The sequence below is a fragment of the Canis lupus genome, chromosome 1 (assembly GCF_048164855.1).
Source record: "Canis lupus baileyi chromosome 1, mCanLup2.hap1, whole genome shotgun sequence".
Classification (NCBI taxonomy): Eukaryota; Metazoa; Chordata; class Mammalia; order Carnivora; family Canidae; genus Canis; species Canis lupus.
Window position 1 is genome coordinate 19,058,096 of NC_132838.1, and position 23,483 is coordinate 19,081,578.

At 42.9% G+C, this 23,483-nt stretch overlaps 1 protein-coding gene and 1 long non-coding RNA gene across 4 annotated transcripts in view; one reads left to right on the forward strand and one right to left on the reverse strand.

Moving 5' to 3' along the window:
- Nucleotides 1–1,234, reverse strand: part of LOC140631073 (uncharacterized) — a 46,228-nt gene extending 44,994 nt beyond the window's left edge. The window contains exon 1 of one of the 2 annotated variants that reach the window (XR_012028741.1): nt 1,111–1,234. This is a non-coding gene — a long non-coding RNA (uncharacterized lncRNA). The remainder of the gene's footprint in view (nt 1–1,110) is intronic. The other variant, XR_012028739.1, reaches the window with a different exon arrangement.
- Nucleotides 1,235–4,126: 2,892 nt separating this feature from the next.
- NARS1 (asparaginyl-tRNA synthetase 1) lies at nt 4,127–21,377 on the forward strand. Of its 2 annotated transcripts, none has more exons than XM_072822286.1 (15): nt 4,127–4,285; nt 5,886–5,968; nt 7,717–7,782; nt 7,883–7,975; nt 8,063–8,152; nt 9,455–9,533; nt 10,343–10,413; nt 13,075–13,161; nt 14,362–14,583; nt 14,697–14,896; nt 15,321–15,456; nt 16,402–16,515; nt 18,602–18,733; nt 19,063–19,194; nt 20,301–21,377. In XM_072822286.1, exons 1-15 carry the CDS (start codon nt 4,243–4,245, stop codon nt 20,430–20,432), a joined length of 1,680 nt encoding a protein of 559 aa, XP_072678387.1. In that variant the 5' UTR covers nt 4,127–4,242; the 3' UTR covers nt 20,433–21,377. The 2 variants fall into 2 exon arrangements, with proteins under 2 accessions (XP_072678387.1, XP_072678398.1); XM_072822297.1 differs by having other exon boundaries at nt 4,143–4,285; nt 5,889–5,968.
- Nucleotides 21,378–23,483: the final 2,106 nt, after the last annotated feature.

Sequence of the window (23,483 nt, forward strand, 5' to 3'; positions counted from 1 at the left end):
AGACTGGAGAGCTAGGGGGGATCCAGAAGATCGACAGAGGGGTTGGCAGGACAGAGGATACGACTTGAAGGGTCCTAGAGAGAGAGCACAGGGCAGTTAGAGGGCTGTAAGGGAGGACTAGCAGAGAGCTCTTATTTAACAGCTTGAAACAGGGCACATACTGAGAGGTGGGGCAGTGAGAGAGATCTGCAGATTCCCAGACCTTTGAGTGCTGAATTCCTGAGACCTTCGGGAGGTGAAGAGAGGAGGTGGGTGAACGTGGAAATGGGGCAGGTCCACCGACATCCCTCAGCAGTCGGGTCAAAAGCCTGAGGATTTGATCTGGGCTGAATCATGAAACAGGAGATTAATTAACAATGACTACTGATGCCCGTGGCACCCTAACTCAGAAGACTTACAGGATGCCAAGCGTAGAGCAGGCATTTTTGTTCACCTAAACCCCACAACCTTTCCAAAAGATGATCATTTTACAGTGGAGAACTCTGCGGCTCACAGAGGAGAAGAAACCTGGTGAGGGTCAGGGAGGCAGAAGTCTGGCCTCCTATGTACCTGGGTGGCTTTGCAGCCTCATCTACCTCCTTACCAGGAAGCATCAGCAGGGCTTCAGAATGACTTCACTTTCTTTCTTTTTTCTTTCCTTTTTTTTTTTTTTTTTTAGGAGACAGTATATACTACGTGCTCATAAACAGGCAGTTCACAAACATGAAGGAGCCTGGAAATCACTGAAATAAACTAACGAGCAGACCTGCGTGCTTCAACTTTACAACGGAAAGGGAAGCTACGTTTACGATTCCTTAAACTGCAGAGTTTCACTGTAATGCGGACTCCACTTTCTGTTTGCATTTTCAAAAACTTTTTTTTTTTTTTTAAGATTTATTTATTCATGAGAGACACAGAGAGAGAAAGAGAGGCAGAGGGACCAGAGGGACCAGCAGGCTCCCTGCGCGGGACTCGATCCCGGGGTCCCGGGGTCACGTCCTGGGCTGCAGGCGGCGCTAAACCGCTGAGCCACCCAGGCTGCCCCCCAAAAATGGTTTTATACAGGGCTGAGATGCCTGGACCTCCGCTCCCCGCTCCCCGCTCCCCGCCCCGGGATGGGGGTAAAGGAACCTGGGGGCGCTTATAGGGACGTCCACCTCTTCTCTCTCCGGAGTCGGCTTTGAGGAGCAAATCGCTAGGAGCATGAGACACCACTACAGACACCAGGGCCGGGCCGCCCGGGAGCTTCCGTCGCACGTGCAGCTGATGGGCGGAGCCTGAGGGCGGGACCCGGCGAGCCCACGGCGGAAATGCCCCAAGACGACATGGCGGCGCCGGCGTCGCGGGCCCTGAGTTCAAACGGGCAGTCGGCTACGGTGGCCCCTGAGGGCCATTAGGGTGTCGGATAGCAACTCGCAGCTGGAGCCCGCTGGAGTGAAAGGGGTGTCAACCCAGAGTGGGACAACCCTGAGTGGGTGCAGTGGTGGAACCATCGAGGACCAGGAGATGGGGGGCGCCCCAGCTGGCCAGAGGCGGATGAGGACACAGAGGAGCATTGCATTGCATTCATTGCTTATTCTTGGGAGTGACCCTTACAGCGATCCTGCAAGGAAAGTTCTGCTTCTGGAGGGAGGCTGGACTAAGGGAGGCCGTGGGCCACTTAGTGCACGAAGGGCATCCGGTCGATAGTTTCTTGGTGCCGCCTGACCGGAGCCAGGTACAGCCAGCCTGCAGCGAGGGGGCTGCGAGAATAAGTAGGGCAACCTTACTATCTCCCTTTGCTCTCCTGCCTTTGCTCCTCGCCTGCTGTACGGATCAGAAGGCAGAGAGCATTCGTCAGCCTCTGGGGGCCCAGGCAGGGCGGGTGAAGAAGAGGAATTCACCTGGCTGGACTGCGGCAGGCACTCCAAGATGGTCCCCACCGAGCTCCATCTCCTGGTGCTCACCCCCTGGGGTAGTCCTCTTCCCTGGTGTACTAGGGTTGGTCTGTGTGACCCACAGAATAAGTAGAAATGATGAAATGTTATCTCGCTAATCAGGTCACAAGAGGCACTGCAGGGGCGCCTGAGGGACTCAGCAGTTGAGCATCTGCCTTTGGCTCAGGATGTGATCCCAGGGTCCTGGGGTCGAGTCCTGCATCAGGCTCCCTGCAGGGAACCTGCTTCTCCCTCTGCCTGACTCTGCCTCTCTCTGTGTCGCTCATGAATTAAAAAAAAAAAAAAAAAAAAGAAAGAAAGAAAAAAAAAGAGGCACTGCAGCTTGGGTGTTGGTTGCCATGGAAGGCAGCTTTCTAGGATGGCCACCTCAATCCTCACCTCCTAATAGTCATGCCCTGATATAAAACCCTTTCTTTGAGTGTAGCCTGCACCAGGTGACCAGATTTTAACAAACAGAATATGGCCAAAGTTAAGGATGTCACTTCTGAGAGTAAGCTACAAATGACTGTGACTTCCCTCTTGCTCGCTTGCTCTGATGAAGCAAGCTGCTGATGGAGAGGCTCACCGTGGCAAAGAACCGAGGCCAACACTCAACTGAGTGAGTGTGGAAGAGGATCCACCGCAGGTGACACTTAAGAATCTTAAATTATGATGCCTGCAGTCCCAGCTGACACCTGGATTGCAGCCTTTTGAGAGACCCAGAGCTGGAGGCCCCAGATTCCTGGTCCACAGACAACATGAGAAGCCAAATGTTCTTTGAAGTTTGAGGGTAATTTATTATACAAAGATAGGTAACTAATACAGCTTTCTCGCTCTTTGATCACTTGCTTTGGGAGGTGTCAGCTGTCCTGTCATTAGAAGCGCCATGGGGAGCCTGTCCCGCAAATAACCTAGGCCTTCTGCCAATAGTCCTGTGAGTGAGCCTGGCAGCAGATGCTCACCTAGCCAAACTTGAAGACCGCAGTCCCTGCCCCCAGCGTGATTTAGGAGACACTGAGACCGGATCCCCAGCAAAGCCACCCTTGGGTTCCTGACTTTCAGAAGCTTTGTGAAGTAGTGAATGTTTGTTTGCTTTAAGCTCCAAAGGTTTGGGGCAATTTGCTTTGCAGCAACAGATAACGAGTATGTGTGCGGGCAAACACAAAACGTCAGCAAAGAGGGAAAAGGGGAAGTCCATGAAATTGGGCGAAATGCTCTTGAAGAAAAGTGTTTGGCTCATATTCTCCTAGAGTCGGAACCTATGCATGGAGTTACGTTTATTTTCTTTCATAACACAATTCAGTTTTCCTTTGACTGAAGGACAAACTCTGGTATTCCACTTAACTGAAGAATGGTGTTAGTTACCCTTTATTAATTATCTATTAGGTGCTGGGCCATGAACTTACATCCTCCTCCACAAATAGGGGAATTGGAAGCTTAGGTTAGGTAATTTATCCCCAAGCAGTTAGTAAAAGGCAGAGCCAGATTTCCAACCAGGTTTGAAGCCCTAATTCTTTCCAACAGCATCATGGTGGCCTCCCTATTAGCGATTCTTAGAACTTTAAATAAAAATACTAATAATCCAAATGCTCAATACAGAAGCACTGCACGCTCATCCATTTAAGTTACGAAGTTAAATCACCTTCACGGTTCAGAACAGGCACTGCAGGTGAGATAGGCCTATCCCCGTGCCCCGAACCCCCACCCCCACCCCCACCCCTTGTGGTTGTTGCTTAATACATTTAATGAGGACATTAATTCCAACAGCGTTCCAACACTGGGGGATGTGGAATGAACTTTTTAAAAAAGATTTTATTTATTTATTCATGGGAGACACAGAGAGAGGCAGAGTCACAGGCAGAGGGAGCAGCAGGCTCCCTGCAAGGAGCCCCACTCGGGACTCGATCGCAGGACCCCAGCATCACGCCCTGAGCTCCAAGCAGATCGCTGAGCCATCCAGCCATCCAGCCATCCAGGCCATTTCATTCCCTGGAAGGAAATTTTTCATCTGGTTTCCAAAAAGGCGCCAGGGCACCGACAGCTGGGGCGGAACCGAAGCTTTCAGCAGGGAGCGCGGAGCAGCGCGCAGCCCCTCCCGGCGTAGGCGGCCAGGCAGCCCGGGGGGCGTGGGGGGCGGGGCGCCAGACCCGGAAGTTGCCTCTGCCCGGCGCAAAGATGGCGGCAGCGGCGACGCCTGCCCGCCTGTCGCGTCCTCTTGTGACCAATGGCGCGGCGGCGCTCGGGTGACTCACTGGGGCGACCGATGCATGACGTTCTGATGCAACGTCCTAGTCGAGGAAGCCGCCGGTGCACGTTGCGGTGACAAGGCGGCAGAGTGTGGCGGACGATGTCCTTGGAGGCGACCGGGCCTACCGCGGGGATGGTACTCGGTGAGCGAGGCTCGGGGACCCCGGGCTGTGGGGGCGCGACGCGGGGCGGGAGCCGAGCTGCGGCCGGCCGCCTGGCCCCCGGGGGGGGGTCCCCCGCTGGTTATGGGGAAACATTGGCGGGGGAGGGGGGAGGGAGAGGGGAATGGAGGGGAGGGGCCCCTCGCTGTGCGCCGCCCGGTCCCCGGCCTGGGCTGCCGGCCGCGCCGGCCGCGCCGTGACGTCAGAGTGTCCCCCAGACACGTCACCTCTTCCGAGCGGCCGTCCGCGGAGGACCCGCTCCCACACATGCTCGTGTCCACGGAGGCTTCCGGGGAGGCCGCCTGCTGCGGCTGCAAAGGGAGAGGGGCCCCAGATTGATGTCACTGTTCACACTAGGCGCGAGGCCTTCTGCGGTTTGCCAGGCCCAGAGCTTATTTTTTTTATTTTTATTTTTTAAAGATCTTATTTATTTACTCATGAGATGCACAGAGAGGCAGAGACACAGGCAGAGGGAGAAGTAGGCTCCATGCAGGGAGCCCGACGCGGGACTCCATCCTGGGTCTCCGGGGTCACGCCCTGGGCCCAAGGCAGGTGCTCAACCGCTGAGCCCCCCGGGCTGCCCTTCCTTCTGATCTTTAAAGGAAATGAAGGGAACCCCTTCACCTACCTTCAATGGTTGGTGAATGTTTGCAGAATGTTTGCAGGTGGCTCAGCGGTTGAGCGACTGCGGTCGGCCCAGGGCGTGACCCCGGGTCCTGGGATCGAGTCCCACGTCGGGCTCCTGCGTGGAGCCTGCTTCTCCCTCTGCCTGTGTCTCTGCCTCTCTCTCTCTCTCTCTCTCTCTCTGTCTCTCATGAATAAATAAATAAGATCTTTTTTTTAGGAAAAAAAAAGTAGAGATCAGAAAGACCTGATGTTTATTTGGCATCAGCGCACTCTCACTGGGATATCTAGTTTGTATGTGTTATTTTACCTCGACCTCAGTACCACCCTTCAAGACGGGTATAGTTTTTTTCCCTCCCCCACTCATTTTGTACAGTAACGACAGGTTAAGTGAATTCCCTAGGGTCAACCTGGCTTTTAAGGTACAAGGACATCCAACATTGCAGTCTGGTCTGGCCAACTTCAGAGCCTTTATCAAGCAGATATACAAACAGTATCACAAATTAAAATCATCAAGGTTATCTTGAAAAGCTGAGTTTGTAACTACAGTATTTTTATGTGATACATGTCGCTTGATAGATGTCACTAAAATAGAGGTGTGGGAAAGTAATTATGATTTCTTTTGTACTGTGGTCATTTTTACTAATCAGATGTGTGTTCTATTCACAAAGATAAAGAGTTGGGGATCCCTGGGTGGCTCAGTGGTTTAGCACCTGCCTTTGGCCCAGGGCATGGTCCTGGCGACCCGGGATTGAGTCCCACGTCAGGCTCCCTACATGGGGCCTGCTTCTCCCTCTGCCTGTGTCTCTGCCTCTCTCTCTCTCTGTGTCTCTCATGAGTAAATAAATAAAATCTTAAAAAGAAAAATAAAAGATAAACAGTGAATGAAGTAGTTGCAGTGTGAAGTGACTAATAATTACTGTCCAAACGAGTAACTTATTCTCCTTTTGTAAAACAGCAGAGCTGTATGTCTCGGATCGAGAGGGAAATGATGCTACAGGTGATGGAACCAAGGAGAAGCCTTTTAAAACAGGCCTAAAGGTAGTGTCTCTTCTCATTAGGAAAATGACTACATGTATTAGTGACTCGTGTCTATTATTATTTGGCTTGTCAGTAACTTTATTTCAAGAACTAGATTTTGAAGAGTATTTTCAGGAAAGCAAAAATGAGGAACGTATACAGCTATGTAGCTTTAAGAGTATTGGATGAACAAGTCTAAACTTATATTCGAGCACTTTTAAAAGGTGTCATATTTCCTTTCTTACTATGCTAAGAGACGACAGGCTAAACTCACTTGAGAATTTTAGATCCTGAGAAACAATAGTATATTAGTAAATTAGCATTCTATGTTTAAGCTCCGGGCTCACAAGTTACAAGTGTCTGCTCTGAAAAATGGGTCCATTCTTACTGCACTGATCCCAATTAGGTCATTGAGTCTCAAGACTCAGGTCAAGGCTCAGGATCACATCTGGATTCCAGTGCTAAATTCACTAAGAGGCCCCTTAGGAGTCCGTTTAGAAGAAATCTGGTCATGAACTTAGTGGGACTAGGGGAAGCTGGGTCTTACCTTTTTCCTCTCCCTCTCATTTCCAGTTGAGAACTGACAACACTGGTAGGTGAATGTTTGCAGAATGTCACTATTAGTAAATGTGTGCCATTCTGACTTAGGGAATTACAGTTTGGCTTGAAACTTTAAATTTCAGTGATAAAAAAAGGAGAGATCAATAGAGTGTGTCAGGAGCAAATTCCTAATGATTTATAAACATCTGTCCAAAGCCTAATTATTAAAAAGAAGAACTCTCTTAGATGTGTTTAAAAGATCCAGGTTCCGTCCTCTGCAGTGATCATTGAATTGGCATTAGTGTTAAAACAAGTGAAAAGTATTTTCCAGGTCCAGAAACTAGACCTTTAGTTTCCGTAAGCTTCAGATCCTACAACTGTTAGGGTTCTTGGCTGACTTAATCAAGTAATGCAAACTGTATGGTATATGTGGCACAGCAGTACCTGCCATGTTCTCTGATTTATGAAGAGAGGTATTCTAGATACAGGAATTTTTCAAATTAAATGATGCTTAGCCTTTTATGTTCTTAACCATTATTTTTGTTTCTGAAAGAGTTTCAGAAACAACTTCCCTGATTTCATAGTGAAGATTAACCATTTAGATGAGATCTGTAATTGGCTTCTACTGTTCCCACAGTCACTTAACATCTATTGCTTCTAGTGCTTGTCTTGGGAAACTGTATACAGTTGGCCCTTGAACAACACAGGATTAGAGGCACTGACCCCTGCAGAGTCAAAAATCTGTGTATGGCTTCTGACTTCCTAATAACATACCAGTAACATAAGCAGTCAACACATATTCTGAATGTTGTATGTATTCTATGCTATATTTTTACAAAAAAGTTAATTAGAAAACAGTGAATGTTAAAAATTATAAGAAAGAGAAAATACCTTTATAGCACTGTAATATATCCATGGGGGGAAAAAATCTGTGTGTAAGTGGACCCACGCAGTTTAAACCCGTGTTCAGGGATCAACTGTATTGTGTAGCTGCACTTGCTAGAATTGTTTGTGAAAAGACCTGAGGGCTTTTACTTTAAGCAAAATATTCTTAGTATGTCCAAACAGTCATTTTTTCAACATCCACTTTTGGCTGTTGGGGTCAGTATGTTTTTCTTCTTGCCTCTTGATACGTTCTAGGTGGTTAAAGTTCCCTCATAATTGGGATGTTCTTTTGATTTCAAATACTGTACAATGTTAAATTTTCTCTTTCTCCCTTCCTACCCAAGGCTTTGATGACAGTGGGAAAAGAACCGTTTCCCACCATTTACATAGATTCCCAGAAAGAAAATGAGGTAGGATGAGTCAAAAACTCTACAGAATTATATTTTGTAAATAAATTTTCATCAGAACATAGTTTCTTGAAAAAAATTAAACACCTGTTTTTTTCTCTAGAGGTGGGATGTTATTTCTAAATCACAGATGAAGAACATAAAAAAAATGTGGCATAGGGAACAAATGAAGAGTGAATCCCGGGAAAAGAAAGAGGTGAGCAATGACTTTGCCATTGTGGAATGTTTTTTAAGATAGAATACTAGAAACCACGTTAACACGTTGCTTTATTGTTAAAATTAGGCAGAAGATAATTTGCGAAGAGAAAAGAACCTGGAAGAAGCAAAGAAGATTACCATTAAAAATGATCCAAGTCTCCCAGAGCCAAAATGTGTGAGTGTGATACTACATACTGCCCCAAATATTGCAGATGTGCCCCGTTGGACTGTCAGTTCTGTATTTGAGGGCCGTGCCGTGTGGCTTGCACCTTCGCACTGTTCTCCCTGCTTTTTCTTTTAGAAGGGATAGAGACAAATAACATTTTAGAGTTATGAGGCTGGTTCTTTTTTTTTTTTTTAAGATTTTATTTATTTACTCATGAAAGACCAGAGAGAGTGGCAAAGAAACAGGCAGAGGGAGAAGCAGGCTCCATGCAGGGAGCCTGATGTGGGACTCGATCCCGGGACTCCAGGACCAGGCCCTGGGCTGAAGGCAGGTGCTCAACTGCTGAGCCACCCAGGCATCCCATGAGGCTAGTCCTTTCAGGGGTTTATTTTATTAAAGAGTTTAATAATGAGGTGTTGAGTGATTCCTGTCCTGCCTAAAAGTTAAGTGTCCTCCCTCTCTATCTGTCCATTTCCTCACCGTAAAATGAAGAGGTCAAAATCCATGATTTTCATGATTTTTTTAAAAAAAAGATAAAATGTTTTGTGGCTTTGTGAATTGGATTCCACTGTATTTTTTCTAGAACAGATGCTGGGCTGCGAGTGGACATGCTTAGTTGTTTGTTTGTTTGTTTTTAAGATTTTATTTATTTGAGAGAAAAAGAGAGCACGAGCTGGGGAGGAGGGGCAGAAGGAGAGGGAGAAACAGACTCCTCGCTGAGCAGGGAACCCACTGTAGGTCTCGATCCCAGGACCCTAGGATCATGATCTGAGCCAAAGGCAGACACCTAACCTACTGAGCCACCCAGGTGCCCCATGCTTAGATTTCAAATAGTTCTTACTGCTGATATATTGTCATCTTTTTCCTGTGTCCTTAGTGATGAAGTTGTCTTAGCTGCCTTCACCCTCCCCGTCCTGTACTCCTCTCCCGTGTCCTTACTCCTCCAATCCAATAGCTAGCCTTGGTTAGCTTCTACCATATGGTGTCGGGAGGGACTGTGAGGGTCGAAGGGCTCTGAGCAGAATCGTGTTTTTGCTATTATGAATTTGTTTATTCATTGATTTTATATAGCAGTATCTGAAATTCCAGATGGTTCTCAGTATCATCAGTTTTGCAGTAAGAGAAAGAAGACTTGTTTGGTTTTTTTTAACCCCTCCAATATGGTAAACCTTTGTAGAAGACTGCAGTTTTGCATCATTTGTAAATTTTTAACACTTAACTACCATCCATCTAGTATTAGTGGAGAAGTTGGTATGTGATAAATTACGTGATTGGTCACTTGTTTTCATTTCAATGATTTCAATTTCACAGGTGAAGATTCATGCACTAGAAGAGTACAGAGGCCAAAGAGTAAAGGTGTTTGGCTGGGTCCACAGGCTGCGTAGGCAAGGTAAATGGTATAGCTTTTCTTTTCTCTCTCTAATTTTAAACATCCCTGGGCTAGATGAAGGACATAAAAACATTTACTTGGGTGGGGAATATTTTCGTTTGCGATGCTAGTTTTTAAAAGAAGATAGTGGATTATATCCTAAATTTGTTCTTATATGACTATTATAGGTTTAAAGAATTATTAAAATATTTAACTGTAAGCAATCACAGAAATCAGGAGTATCCAGTAAATATTTGTCTAGTTGAATTTAATTATTTAATGAAAAGCAGGGGATGTATTACAGGAAGTGCAGAGTCAAATCTGATTTATTTATGGCAGTGGTGTTGGCTTTTATAATTAGTGTGTTTGTATTCTGTTTCTCTCAGTCCTGAATTTTTGCTTTCTTTTACTATTTTTATTACCTGTATTTTATTGTATGTAGTTATCACATCCTTCATAAAAAGAGATGGGGCATAAATAAAAAGTGATTCTGTGCAGCAATATTTATGCATCTCCCACTGAGCTCACAGTACTATGCTAGGCATTGCAGAGGATTCAGTGGTGGATGAGATGTAATCCCTCGTCTCATGTTAATAATGGTTTTGCTTCCCCATTATCATATGGACCATGAAGCTCACACAGGATTTGGAAGTATCTACAGATACTGAGTAGTAATGTTTCTGATGGTCACTCGAGAGGAAGGGGTCACTCAGGGAGGTTTGAACTCTTAACATCTAACTGTGGAGTTACCTGTTACAAGATTAAATTATGAGAAAGTACTGTAAGTGCCTTGAGAACAGTCAGGCTAAATTTTTCTTTCTCATTTTTAGGAAAGAATTTAATGTTTCTGGTGTTGCGGGATGGTACAGGCTATCTTCAGTGTGTCTTGTCAGATGATTTGGTAAATATTTTTTCTTACCTGTAGCTGAAAGTTCCTCCCCCCCCCCCCCCAAGTTCCTTTATTGTTAGTTTTGGGAACTTTAGGATCTGTATATATACTTTAAACTGTTATTATAGAAAATTTCCAACACGTAAAAAATAGAACGGTGCAAGTTGACCCTTGAGCAACATGGGCTTGAGCTACATGGGTCTGCTTGTGTGGGGATTGTTTTTACAGTACTGTAAGTGAATTCTGTCTTTGTTGTGGCTTTCTTAATAACATTTGCTTTTCTCTAGCTTACTTTAAGAATATAGTATAATACACATAATGTATGAAATATATGTTAACTAGGCTATTAAGTTGTGGGAGACTCAAGTTATGCATGGATTTTAGATGGTCATCCCTAATCCCCAAATTATTCAATATAAAGAAACCTTGTGTGCTCATCACCCAGCTTCGGTGAGGTCTTAGTTTTAGCTGCTATAATAAAGTACCATAGACTGGGTGGCTTGTAAACAACAGAACGTTTATCTTTCATGGTTCTCCAGGCCAGAAGTCGAGCGCAGAGTGTCCGCATGGTCATGTTCTGGTGAGGGTCCTCTTCCAGGCTGCATATTCTCATGGCAGAGGGCAGAGAGGGGGAGCAACCCCTCGTACCTCTTATTAAAGGCACTAATCCCACCACCTCATCTCATCCTAATCACCTCTCCAGGGGCCCACTTCCTCATATGGGCACAGTGGGGCATAGGATTTCAACAGAAGGATTTTGAAGGGATAAAAACATCAAGTCCCTAACAAGTAACAGCTGATGTACTGGCCAATTCTGTTTGACTGCTCACCGCTTTGACCCTCTAGACATCATATCATCTCGTATAAATATGCTTACATATGCATCTCCAAGAAAAAATAGCTTTAATATAACCATGCCCATGTGAATCACACTCTCCGCAGATGAAGACAGCTCCTCCAAGTATCCAGTCAGATTCTCCCACTTTATTCATCATGTCTTTTTACAGTTGTTTGGTTTGAATGAGAACCCAAACCAGATCTGCATTATGGCATTGAGCTGCTACGTCTTTTTTCCACTCCCTCCCGCCCACCCCCCCATAGCAATTTGTATGAAAAAACCTAGTTGGTTGTCCATTGGGACTCCTCCATTCCAGGGTATCAAATAAAGAATAGCTACTTCGTGGGGATCCCAGGGTGGCTCAGTGGTTTGGCGCCTGCCTTCAGCCCGGGGCATGATCCTGAGGACCCAGGATCAAGTCTCGCATCGGGCTCCCTGCGTGGAGCCTGCTTCTCCCTCTGCCTGTGTCTCTGCCTCTCTCTCTCTCTCTCTCTCTCTCTCTCTCTCTCTCTGTGTGTGTGTGTCTCTCATGAATGGATGAATAAAATCTTTAAAAAAAAAAAGAATAGCTACTTCCGTGGTTGCATGCTGAGGGGTCATCTAACACATTCCTCTATCCTCTGTATTTCTTATAAGCTTATCAAATTCAGGTTTGGGGTTTTTTTGTTTGTTTGTTTGTTTGTTTTTTAATTTAGTTTGGTTTGATTTTTTTGGCACAACTACTTCCTGGGCAAAGCTATGTACTTCTCATTGCCTCACATCAAGGCCACATAATGTTCTCTTTTCTTTTTCTTATGATTTTTTGATAGTCGGTTAAAGTGCCGATAAGTGGTCCCTCCATTATAAAGTTACTCATGACTTTAATCCTAATGATTTTAGCAAGTGTTGAGGATCATAGTCTAGGTGGATGGTTTATTATTTTAACTGTCTGATTTTTTTTTAACCGTCTGAATTTTATTTTATTTTTTAAATATTTTATTTATTTATTCATGAGAGACATGGAGAGAGAGAAGCAGAGACAGGCAGAGGGAGAGGCAGGCTCCATGCAGGGAGCCCGACGTGGGACTCTATCCCAGGTCTCCAGGATCAGGCCCCTGGGCTGAAGATGGCGCTAAACCGCTGAGCCACGGGCTACCCTAACCGTCTGAATTTTATTTTATTTTTATTTTTTTAAAGATTTTTATTCATTTATTCATGAGAGACACAGAGAGACAGAGGGAAAAGTAGGCTCCATGCGGGGAGCCCTACGTGGGACTTGATCCGGGTCTCCAGGATCAGGCCCTGGGTTGAAGGCAGTGCTAAACCGCTGAGCCACCCGGGCTGCCCAACTGTCTAAATTTTAAAATAAAATGAGCTGCTCAGATATTTTTAAGAGATGTGGGCTACTGTAATTTTTGCATATGTATTTACGTAAAATATCTGTTTACATACATATTTTTCTGTTGATGAATCCTTCTTCCACAAAAGTAGCTATTCTTTTTTTTTTTTTTTTAATTTTTATTTATTTATTCATGATAGTCACAGAGAGAGAGAGAGAGAGGCAGAGACACAGGCAGAGGGAGAAGCAGGCTCCATGCACTGGGAGCCCGACGTGGGATTCGATCCCGGGTCTCCAGGATCGCGCCCTGGGCCAAAGGCAGGCGCCAAACTGCTGCGCCACCCAGGGATCCCAAAAGTAGCTATTCTTTATTAATACTAAAAAATTGATGGCTATCTTGTTTTACTAGTTTTATACCAGGGAACTTGCATGTAAGTAATCCACTTAGCTTTCTGTACAGCAGAACATACATTTTTAATGTCAATGTAAGTAAATCTGAACTTTAATCTTTTTATAGTGTCAGTGTTACAATGGAGTTGTCTTGGCCACTGAGAGCAGTGTTACAGTGTACGGGACTCTAAATCTGACCCCAAAGGGCAAGCAGGTAAGTAGGTTGAATTTCTTTTTTTTTTTTTTTTTTTTTTTTTTTTTTTAGTAGGTTGAATTTCTTACTGGGTAAATGTTTCTTTGTTCTCCAGTGTTTTATTTAAACTTCTGGTATTTGGCAAATTAATACACAGATGTGATATAATTGCTAAGTTTAGTATGCTTTTTCCAGTGGAAAAAATGTACACTGTACAACTCATATGATACAAATTCAGAGATTTCCAACCTTATGGAATTCCTCAAGTAATCTTCATGGGCCATAGTATAGCCGCTTTGCTGTGAATGCATGAATCATTTTTCAGCCAGTAAATTGAAGTAAAACAATCTATCCAAAAAATTTCAGGAGAGAAGTGTAATCTAAATCTGAAATTTTCTGAATAGAATTTGAAAGTCTCTTTTAGAAAAAGGTAAATATAATTCTGATATTCAGAGAGCTGTTTCTTTTCTAGCCAACAGTTACTTGTTGGTAATTACTGTTCAAATAATTACTGTGGTTATATTTGTTGGCTGGGAAAGAAAAACAAATGTGACATATTAACCACCAGAGGGAGCCCTTAGAGTCTTCCTAATAGACTAGAAATACCAACATTGGAGAGTCTCCCAGAATTCATGGAAAGGAACCTACATTAAGTATGAATATCTGATTCAAGTTCACGGAAGTAATGTGATTTGCAAAATTTAGTTGTCACAATGTGTTACTTGCTATCCAGGGTTTGGCACCAAGATAATTGTATATTCTGTGCTGTGTAGCCTCTAAAATGAATTGCTTTAATGGAATTACTGGGAGAATTTGAATTTCTCTCATATATCTGTTCCAAAGAGAAACAACTTTCAGTAAAACCTTTGCATTTAAGGATTTTCAGTGTCAATAAAATGTCATTTTAAATTATCAGGCAAAGACTAGGAAGATACATGGAATGATAACCGTGGTTAGTAGTTACTCCAATTTGTGAGATTATCATTTATTTTCTAGTCTGTGCTTTTCTTTTGTTTAAAAATTTGTGTGCATTTACTCTGAAAGGAGGATTAAATACCAAATCGGATTTTTGGGGCTTAGTGTTTCAAAGGGTAGGCTAATAATGGTCAAGTCTAAAAATAACTTACCAACAAGTTTGACATAAATTAGAATCTCCAGTAATGTTAGTTTTTTTGTCTCCTCCTTTCTCCCCGCTGCCTTCTCCCGCCTTGTAAAATGTAGGCCCCCGGGGGCCATGAGCTGAGCTGTGACTTCTGGGAACTGATTGGGCTTGCCCCTGCTGGAGGAGCTGATAACTTGATTAACGAGGAGTCCGACGTGGATGTCCAGCTCAACAACCGACACATGATGATCCGGGGAGAAAACATGTCCAAGATCCTGAAAGCACGTTCTGTGGTCACCCGGTGCTTTAGAGATCACTTCTTTGATAGGGGGTACTATGAAGTAAGTGTATATCCATCATCATTTGCAAACGGTTGATACCTTCTGGCATTTTTAAACTGGAATAGTGGCCCTCACAATTGGCCTTTGTTTACTCCTCCTCTGCATTTGAACAGGTTACTCCTCCAACGTTAGTGCAAACACAAGTAGAAGGAGGTGCTACACTCTTCAAGCTTGACTATTTTGGGGAAGAGGCATTTTTGACTCAGTCCTCGCAGCTGTACCTGGAGACCTGCATTCCAGCTCTGGGAGATGTGTTTTGTATCGCACAGTCATACAGGGCAGAACAATCTAGAACACGAAGGCACCTGGCTGAGTATGGAATTGTCTTCTTATTTTTATTAAAAAAATAATTTTTAAGAAAATATGCTTAGAGAAGCAATCTTTATGTAGACAGATGATGACTACATTTAAAAAAAAAAAAAACTTGGTATACTAAGAAGGCATGTAGAGGGAGGGCAGTTGAACAAATTAATGAAGGCCGTGTATGAAGTCTTGCCTCCTAGGGAGCAATGGTCTCTTATTTCACTTGCCTTGATCCTTCATGTGTTAAGGAATAAACAAGAAATGACTATTCAAGAGGGAAAGGTAGGGGCTGTAAAACTAATTTGCCGACTTGGGAGTTGGTTGGCGGCGCTGCAATTTTACATTTCTGGGCAGTTTTGCAATGTTAAAATCCTTGCTTGAGAGAAACTTGGTGGAAAAGTAGAGTGCCTCCCAGCTAGTGTCCTGTTCTTCAGATACACTCATGTGGAAGCAGAGTGCCCTTTCCTGACCTTTGAGGAGCTTCTGAACCGATTGGAGGACTTGGTTTGTGACGTGGTGGATAGAGTCTTGAAATCACCTGCAGGAAGCATAGTGCGTGACCTCAACCCGGTAGGTGTACTGTTTTATGGAAATGCAAAATCATGATTTTTTTTTTTTTGGAAGGAAATGATGTCTTCACCCTCAATTTTTGTAGATTTAGTAGCTTGACAAGTTTTGAAATAAGGAACTAATATATATACGTGCATATATATATGTATGTGTGTACATACACATTTTGATTTTTTAAATAAAATGGATATATAGTAGCATGTTTCAGGTATACAGCATAATGATTTGATGATTGTATATATTATGAAATGATTATCATAATAAGTCTAGTTAACATCATTACTAGGGACACCTGGGTGGCTCAGCGGTTGACCATCTGCCTTTGGCTTAGGGCATGATCCTGGGGTCTTGGGATCGAGTCCCACATCGGGCTCCTGCAGGGAGCCTGCTTCTCCCTCTGCCTGTGTCTCTGCCTCTCTCTGTGTCTCTTATGAATAAATAAATAAAATCTTTAAAAAAAAAAAATCCGTACTTGCTTCAGCAGCACATATACTTAAAAAAAAAAAAAAAAACTCCATTACCCGACATTGATATATTTGTTCTTTCTTAAATGCACCCTCCTAAGATCTACTATCTTAGCAGCTTTCAAATTCTTAGAGTATTGTTAGCTGTAGTCACCTTGCTGCACATTATATTCCTTACAACTGGCTTATTTTATAACTGGAAGTTTGTACCTTTTGACCACCTTTACTCATTTTTAAGAGTAAAATTTGACACCAGTCATTGCCAATAATTTTATATTTTAATTTACATAGGAAGAGGTCATGTATACTTTCCATTTTTAGGAATGTCCTGTTTGTGTTCTAGACTGAAATAACATTTTATTTATTTTATTTATTATTATTTTTTTGAAAAGCATTTTATAGTAATGACGAATAGTTTTCCTTAAAATGGAAATTTTAGTGTTACGGTTTCTTTATATACATTTTTTTCTTTCTATTGTAGAACTTCAAGCCTCCCAAACGACCTTTTAAGCGGATGAACTATTCAGATGCTATTGTGTGGCTGAAAGAACACAATATAAAGAAAGAAGATGGAACCTTCTATGAATTTGGAGAGGTATGCATTGCTTGTTGTTTCCAGGGTAGCATTGCGCTTATTAAGTGGGTTGCTACTTTGGTTAATGAACTGGTAATGCAGGAGGAAGCTGCTTATTGTCAAATAAATGGTAACATCAGAACCTCCTCCTTGGGGTTGTCTGAGGATTCACTGAGTCAATAGACGTAGTCAGCCTCAGAACAGTACGTTTCTGTAGTGTTCGGTAAATATTAGCTCTGTGTTAGCCTTCACAGCTCGTCTTTTACCTCTTTCTTCTTCCACGATCAATCCATGCTCTTGACTTACTCTAGTGGCAATTCTCTGGGCTGGCAGGATGCTTCAGAAAGCTGTACATTTGAAAATTCTATGCAGAATGTTGATGTGTATATATTCATTTTATTGGTCTGGAGAAAATATCTGGTTCTTTCAAAAAGGATGCTTCCCCCCAAAGGAGTGTATTAAAACTCCTTCACATGGAGAAGAGTCAAAGAATAAAATAGCTATTGGTTAAAATGCAAAACCTAGAGAGAAGACCTTGCTGGGGAAGGTGGTCTCGTGTCCCAGATACACTGAGCGGATATATCTAGAAGTGTGGGTTGTTAGCACTTTCAAGCCCTCTTCTCTGTGCATTTAACCATTTCTTACATAGTATTTGCAAATCCATTTTATAGGTAAAATAGGAGCAACTACTGCTAACTGTAGTTTTTATTTCTAGAAGGAATTTACAGAGAGAACAAACAGTATATTAGGCCTATATAAATTATTCTGACCATCTCATAAATTCATTTGGTGGTGTAAAATAACACAATTTTGTATTAAAAATTTAAGAATTGTCATTACCTAAAATTTGGCAAAGTAGTGTGATGGAGCAGAAGGAGCACAATCTTCAGAGTAAGAAGCCCCCCTGGGCAGCTTAGCTCCCACCTGTGTCCTTACTGCCGAATAATGGAAGGCCAGTGACCCCTCCTTCTGCTTTCTTATCTCCACCTTGGAGGTAACGTCGGCTTTGCAAAGTTGTGAGGACCCAAAGCTAAATAAATTCTTAGCAGGGTACACCGTTCAGGAAGCCCTGGATGCAGGTCCACATACACTGTGTGTTGATGTCATTGCATGCACGTGTGAATACCAGAGTAGATAAGTGGTCTTCTGACTTTTTGGAATGTGTAGTAAGACTTTTTCTGCCAGTTAGATCTTGCTCTAGTAGGTGAAGCAGATAAAAGCTAAGAGACCAGAACTATCCCGTTCATCTCCCATTTCCTTCCTTTGCTTGAGAGAGCACAGTCCTCTGGGGACTGGGGCTTGATGACAGCTGTGCCATGTGATTGCTAAGCTCTATTTTGGTTCCTCGATTAAACAAATCAATGAGTCTTGTCAACTTCTCTCAATCGGTTTGTACTGGGACAACAGTTTTCAGTTTTCAGTTGAAGGTATGTGTGGTTTACTGAAGGATGTTTTGAGATAGAAGCAGAATAACTTGGTTCATCATCATCTAACATTTCTTAGCTAAGTATTCCAGGGGTGGTTACACTTAACAAATTGCACACTGGTTATTTGTCTTATGAATCTGTCTTACTATCATTGAAGCCATAATGATTTACTCTAACAAGAAAGAAGTACAGATAACAGGAGAGTTTAAAGATTGGTGTTATTAATAACATATTCTGTGCATAGATCAATGATGTTCTGGAGCATTCACTGATTATCTTATGCCTTATGGGACCAAGTGGACCATGCTTGCTTCAGAGCTAGATAAAACTGGCCACTGAAAAAAAAATAGCTACGCAGTATCTAGCCCTGGTGATAATGGCTTGAGTGGTTTTTTGGGGGGGGGAGGTTTCATTCCTTCAGCAGCAGGCCCCTGAGATCTACTGTAGAAGGAAGTAGATCTTTTTGCCCTTGGTTTAATTAATAACTGCTTGTGAGTTTTAAAAATATCTTTACTGTTTTTGGAAGAAATTGTTACTTCCACCCATATGTATGGGTTGTGGATGGGTGTGTATTCTCTGCTTTGTTACATTAATAAGATGAGGGGCTGCTAGGGGTGAGAGCTGCTTCTGTCTTGTTGCCTTCCAGTTGTAAATGTTAATGAAGTCTTGTTTAACCTCAGGACATCCCAGAAGCTCCTGAGAGACTGATGACGGACTCCATTAATGAGCCCATCTTGCTCTGTCGATTTCCTGTAGAGATCAAGTCCTTCTATATGCAACGCTGTCCCGAGGATTCCCGCCTTACAGAATCTGTCAGTTTGTGATTCAAATAGTATCAGTAATTTTGCTTTCAAAGGGGGTGGGGGCTGCCAGTGGAGTAAGATAAAGCTCACAGCAACCGTTTCATTATACATCTAGAACAGCAGTATTTAAAGAAGTGGCTTTTGTCTTCTGACCAGTCAGAAGTATTAACAGAGTATTTAATACTCTGTTAAATAACAAGATTTGAAGATTTGAATATTATATAACCAACCATAGTGCTCCTTTAGCTAAGAGTTTAATTGTGATTTTCCTTGAAACTAGAGCTGTGCCATGCCTGGTAGCCTGGTAGTAACTGCATTTTATTTACTTGTTTTTAAAGGTTGACGTGTTGATGCCCAATGTTGGTGAGATTGTGGGAGGCTCAATGCGTATCTGGGATAGTGAGGAAATACTGGCAGGTTATAAAAGGGAAGGAATTGACCCCACTCCCTATTACTGGTACACAGATCAGGTAAAAACTGTTTTGTTTTTTTTTTAACACTCTTTAAAATTTTTTCATTATAATCTGTATAAATTAGAATTTTTAAAAGAGAGTTCAGTGCGGGACTTTGGAGTTTGAATGAGCTGTATATTCAGTTTCATGGTTATAATGTGGCATGTGACTATTGCTAGTTTTCTCTTTATCTTAATAACATGTTAACTTCATTTGAAAAGTACTTAGCTGCTGGCGTTGCTCAATGCTACTGAGTTTTTAAAAATTTGCTGTTAAGGGATGCCTGGGTGGCTCAGGAATTGAGCATCTGCCTTTGGCTCAGGTCCTGATCCTGGGGTCCTGGGATCAAGTCCCGCATCAGGCTCCCCACAGGGAGTCTGCTTTTCCCTCTGCGTGTGTCTCTGCCCCTCTCTGTGTCGCTCATGAATAAATAAGTAAAATCTTTAAAAAAAAAATTTATTAGATCCTACCAATATCTAGTGCTATTTTGCATTTTCCTCTGATAGAGACATAGACTTCATTCCAGGGTGACACCTATTCCCTGATTTATTTTTCATATAAAATCATTTCAATATATGTGGTTCATGAAAGCATATCGATTTTTTTTTAAGATTTTTATTTATTTATTTGCTAGCACGAGCAGGGGGACAGGTAGAGGGAGAAGCAGGCCCCTGGCTGAGCAGAGAGCCTGCTGAGGGGCCAATCTCAGGACCTGACAATTACGACCTGAGTTGAAGGCAGACACTCAACCAACTGAGCCACCCAGACACCTCACATAATAGATTTTTTTTAAAAAAAAGATTTATTTTTTTATTTCAGTCAGGGAGAGAGCAAGAAAGAGAGAGAAAGAGAATGAGTGGTTGAGGGGGGCTGGTGCAGAGCGAGAAGCAGACTCCCTGCTGGGCAGGGAGCCTGACATGGGGCTGGATCCCAGGACCCTGGGATCATGATGTGAGCCTAAGGCAGACATTTAGCCTACTGAGGCACCCAGGTGCCCCTGAAAACATATACATTAAGGGTTGAGTTCTTAACCACAATAAACTAACTCATTTCACAGTAGAAAATTTTAAATATTTTAGACAAAATTTTAAACATCTATTCTTCTTTCTCTTTTTTTTAAACAGAGAAAATATGGCACATGTCCTCATGGAGGATATGGCTTGGGCTTGGAACGATTCTTGACCTGGATTCTGAATAGGTATCACATCCGAGATGTATGCTTATACCCAAGATTTGTCCAGCGTTGCAAGCCATAACTGATTCCTCCAGAAGCATTAAGGAAAGAAGATAGTTTATGAAAGGAACAGACTGCCTCTTAAAAAACAAAAAACGAAAGCCAAAATCTTCCCTTTTTTATTCCACTGCTGTATGTATATCCATCTCTTTTTTTTCCCACAAAAAGCAGTCAAAATCATGTGACTGTCAAATGACATCGGTGTTCTCATTTTAAGAAACACTATCCATCACAAAGCTTGGGGGAAATATGTACATGCCATGTTACACTACAGTTGTAAGTCCATATCATCCTTTTATCCAATTATGGGATTTAATTTTTGCCTCATATATAATTAAAGAGATTTTAATTATGGTTTAAGACATTCCAGTAACTTAATCTTTCCGTCCTGTTAAGTGTAACTGGAATTCTTTATATGATTTTGTTGTATGAGTGAGTTAGAACAAAGATCTTGAGGAAAAACTGATAATGTGTAGAAATCTGCTGATATTAGAACACTATAATTCATTGATACTGGAATCAAAGACAGTTTTGCATTGGTTATTAATCTTTTCTAATCTGTAGAGCTGCTTATAGTTCTAAAACATACAAATTGATGTGGAGGAAGCTGTAAAAAATGAGGATTTTGCGTTAAACAATTTGAAATAACAGCAAATTCTTTTTGTTGTTGTTCCTTGCTTTAGTTTAAGTTAAAGAGGCAGAGTGATCTTCTCGCTTTCCTGATAGTGTCTAAGTAATTAAGAATAAATAAGTTCCAAAAGAATTTGCAGCTGGAATCTTAATGACAACTGTATGTGGCCGTTTGAGTCTCCCCACACTGTGACTCTAGATCTAATCTGTGCTACCATATTAACTCCTAGCAGGAATGGCTTCATTTCAGATTTGGTACATTTCTCGCCCCAAATGCATGTCATGTGTTCTCAATAGGCTGTATTCCCAGCAATCAATAAATGGACACACATGAAAACTGTTTGCTGGCTTTAATTTTTCTAAAGCTGAACATCTCAGTGTTACATTGGTTCATGCGTTTTGCAGTTTTTAAATCTTTTCATTTTTCATGATGTAATATGCAAAGTTAGATATTACTGAATTTAGCAGGTATTACTAAAAACACGTGGTAATGGAAAGGAATAATTTTTTTAAAATTAGGTGTGGGTTCTAGTCACATCTTGTAACCTTTTGTGTGATTTTTTGGACACATCAAATTATATCCTATTTTTCAATTAAGTGAAATGACCAATGGAAATGGGGCATTTATAGCATATTTGGTCTGTATCTTTAAATAAAAAATACTTGTAAGGGGATGCGTGGTTGGCTCAGTGGTTGAGCATCTGCCTTTGGCTCAGGGCGTGATCCCGGGGTCCCAGGATCGAGTCCCACATCGGGCTCCCTGTGGGAAGCCTGCTTCTCCCTCTGCCTGTGTCTCTGCCTCTTTCTCTGTCTCTCACAAATAAATAAAATCTTAAAAAAAAACAAAAACTTGTAAGAATGTGAATGAGCTCTAATTGGATTCCTCTAGCCAGTTCATGTGATCAGAATTTAAGGAAGAGATGAGACTCAATTAGCCAAAATTTTAATTGTGTAAATGAATCAAAAGTTGTAAATATGGAGGGAGAGCTGTGGAATTAGGTGGGGATGAGAGCACCTGGGTGGTGATGACATGATGCAGGGAATGTGTTTCCCCCTTGACTGTGTAGTTGCTGGTCACGGCCCTGTCCTGTGGCCCCGCATGTGTCCAGCCACAGATACCCCGGTTCCGAGTTCCTGCTCCTATGGAACTTTCCCCTCACAGCTCTTTCCTTTTTTTTTTTCTTGTTTTTTTTTTTTTAAAGATTTTATTTATTTACTCATAGAGACACAGAGAGAGAATGAGAGGCCGAGACACAGGCAGAGGGAGAAGCAGGCTCCACCCAGAGAGCCTGATGTGGGACTCAACCAGGATCACGCCCTGGGCTGCAGGCGGCACTAAACCGCTGCACCACCAGGGCTGCCCCACAGCTCTTTCCTGATGTGGCTCTTTAAAATTGATTCTCACGCCAAAATTCCCTTTACCTTTGCTACTCATATAGCCGATCTGCTGGACGTTTTGGAGACACATGGGAGGCTAATACTTCAGCAAATTGAATGACTTGGGTATTAACTCCCTCTTCCTAAGGGTCCTGCCACCACTTTCAGCCACCCAGGCTTTCACCTTGTACTCAGCACTGCCGCCTCCCCTGCTCCCCCGCCTCCCCGCACCTGCTTGTCTCTAGCATTTCCTAATAATTTCTTCTTTAGTGTATAGAGCAGTTCAACTGTATCAGAAGCAACCTTCCAACACATTGGAATCACTTGCGGACCTTAAAATACTACTGTCTGGGTCTTTTCCCGGGCCAATTTGAATCCACTTTTCAGGGACGGGCTCATGATGTTTTTTTAGAAGCTCCCCACAGGAGGCTTTTGCAGAGCTAGGTTGACCATCACTGAGTAGCTCCCTGCTACTTCTAAACTCAACCTTAAGGGCAGCCCTGATGGCGCAGTGGTTTGGCGCCGCCTGCGGCCTGGGGTGTGATCCTGGAGACCCGGGATCGAGTCCCACGTCGGGCTTCCTGCATGGAGCCTGCTTCTCCCTCTGCCTGTGTCTCTGCCTCTCTCTCGCTCTCTCTGAATGAGTAAATAAATAAAATCTTTAAAAAAAAAAATAAACTCAACCTTAAACCTCTCTTATTATCACTGCAGGTCCTCATTTATTTCCCATTAATCACTGTCGTTGAAACGGGAAACTTTGGGCAAGGTGAAACCTGTTCAATATCGACCAAGGGCTACAAAAACCCCATGTGTTTCCTTCCATTTAGCTCTCAAGGCATATTGAGAAGTTCTCAAAGTTACAACAGCTGCCACTAATGCGGGAGTGCTTTGTGTCAGGCCATGCCCTATCCTGTGCTTTAATCCTCATGATAACCTGGGATGATCTCTGTTGGCCCTGTTGACCTTGACATAATGGCTGAGAAAGGTCAAGAAGCAGGCCCAAATGGGGCTCCTGGGTAGCTCGGTTGGTTAACTATCTGGCTCTTGATTTTGACTCAGGTCACGA

What these genes read in the sequence shown, in the direction of transcription:
- NARS1 (XM_072822286.1), top strand. Translation starts at nt 4,243, where the DNA reads ATGTCCTTGGAGGCGACCGGGCCTACCGCGGGGATGGTACTCG. An exon ending in ATTCCCAGAAAGAAAATGAG is followed by an intron (nt 7,783 to 7,882) that starts GTAGGATGAGTC and finishes TTTTTTCTCTAG; the next exon opens with AGGTGGGATGTTATTTCTAA. An exon ending in AATCCCGGGAAAAGAAAGAG is followed by an intron (nt 7,976 to 8,062) that starts GTGAGCAATGAC and finishes TGTTAAAATTAG; the next exon opens with GCAGAAGATAATTTGCGAAG.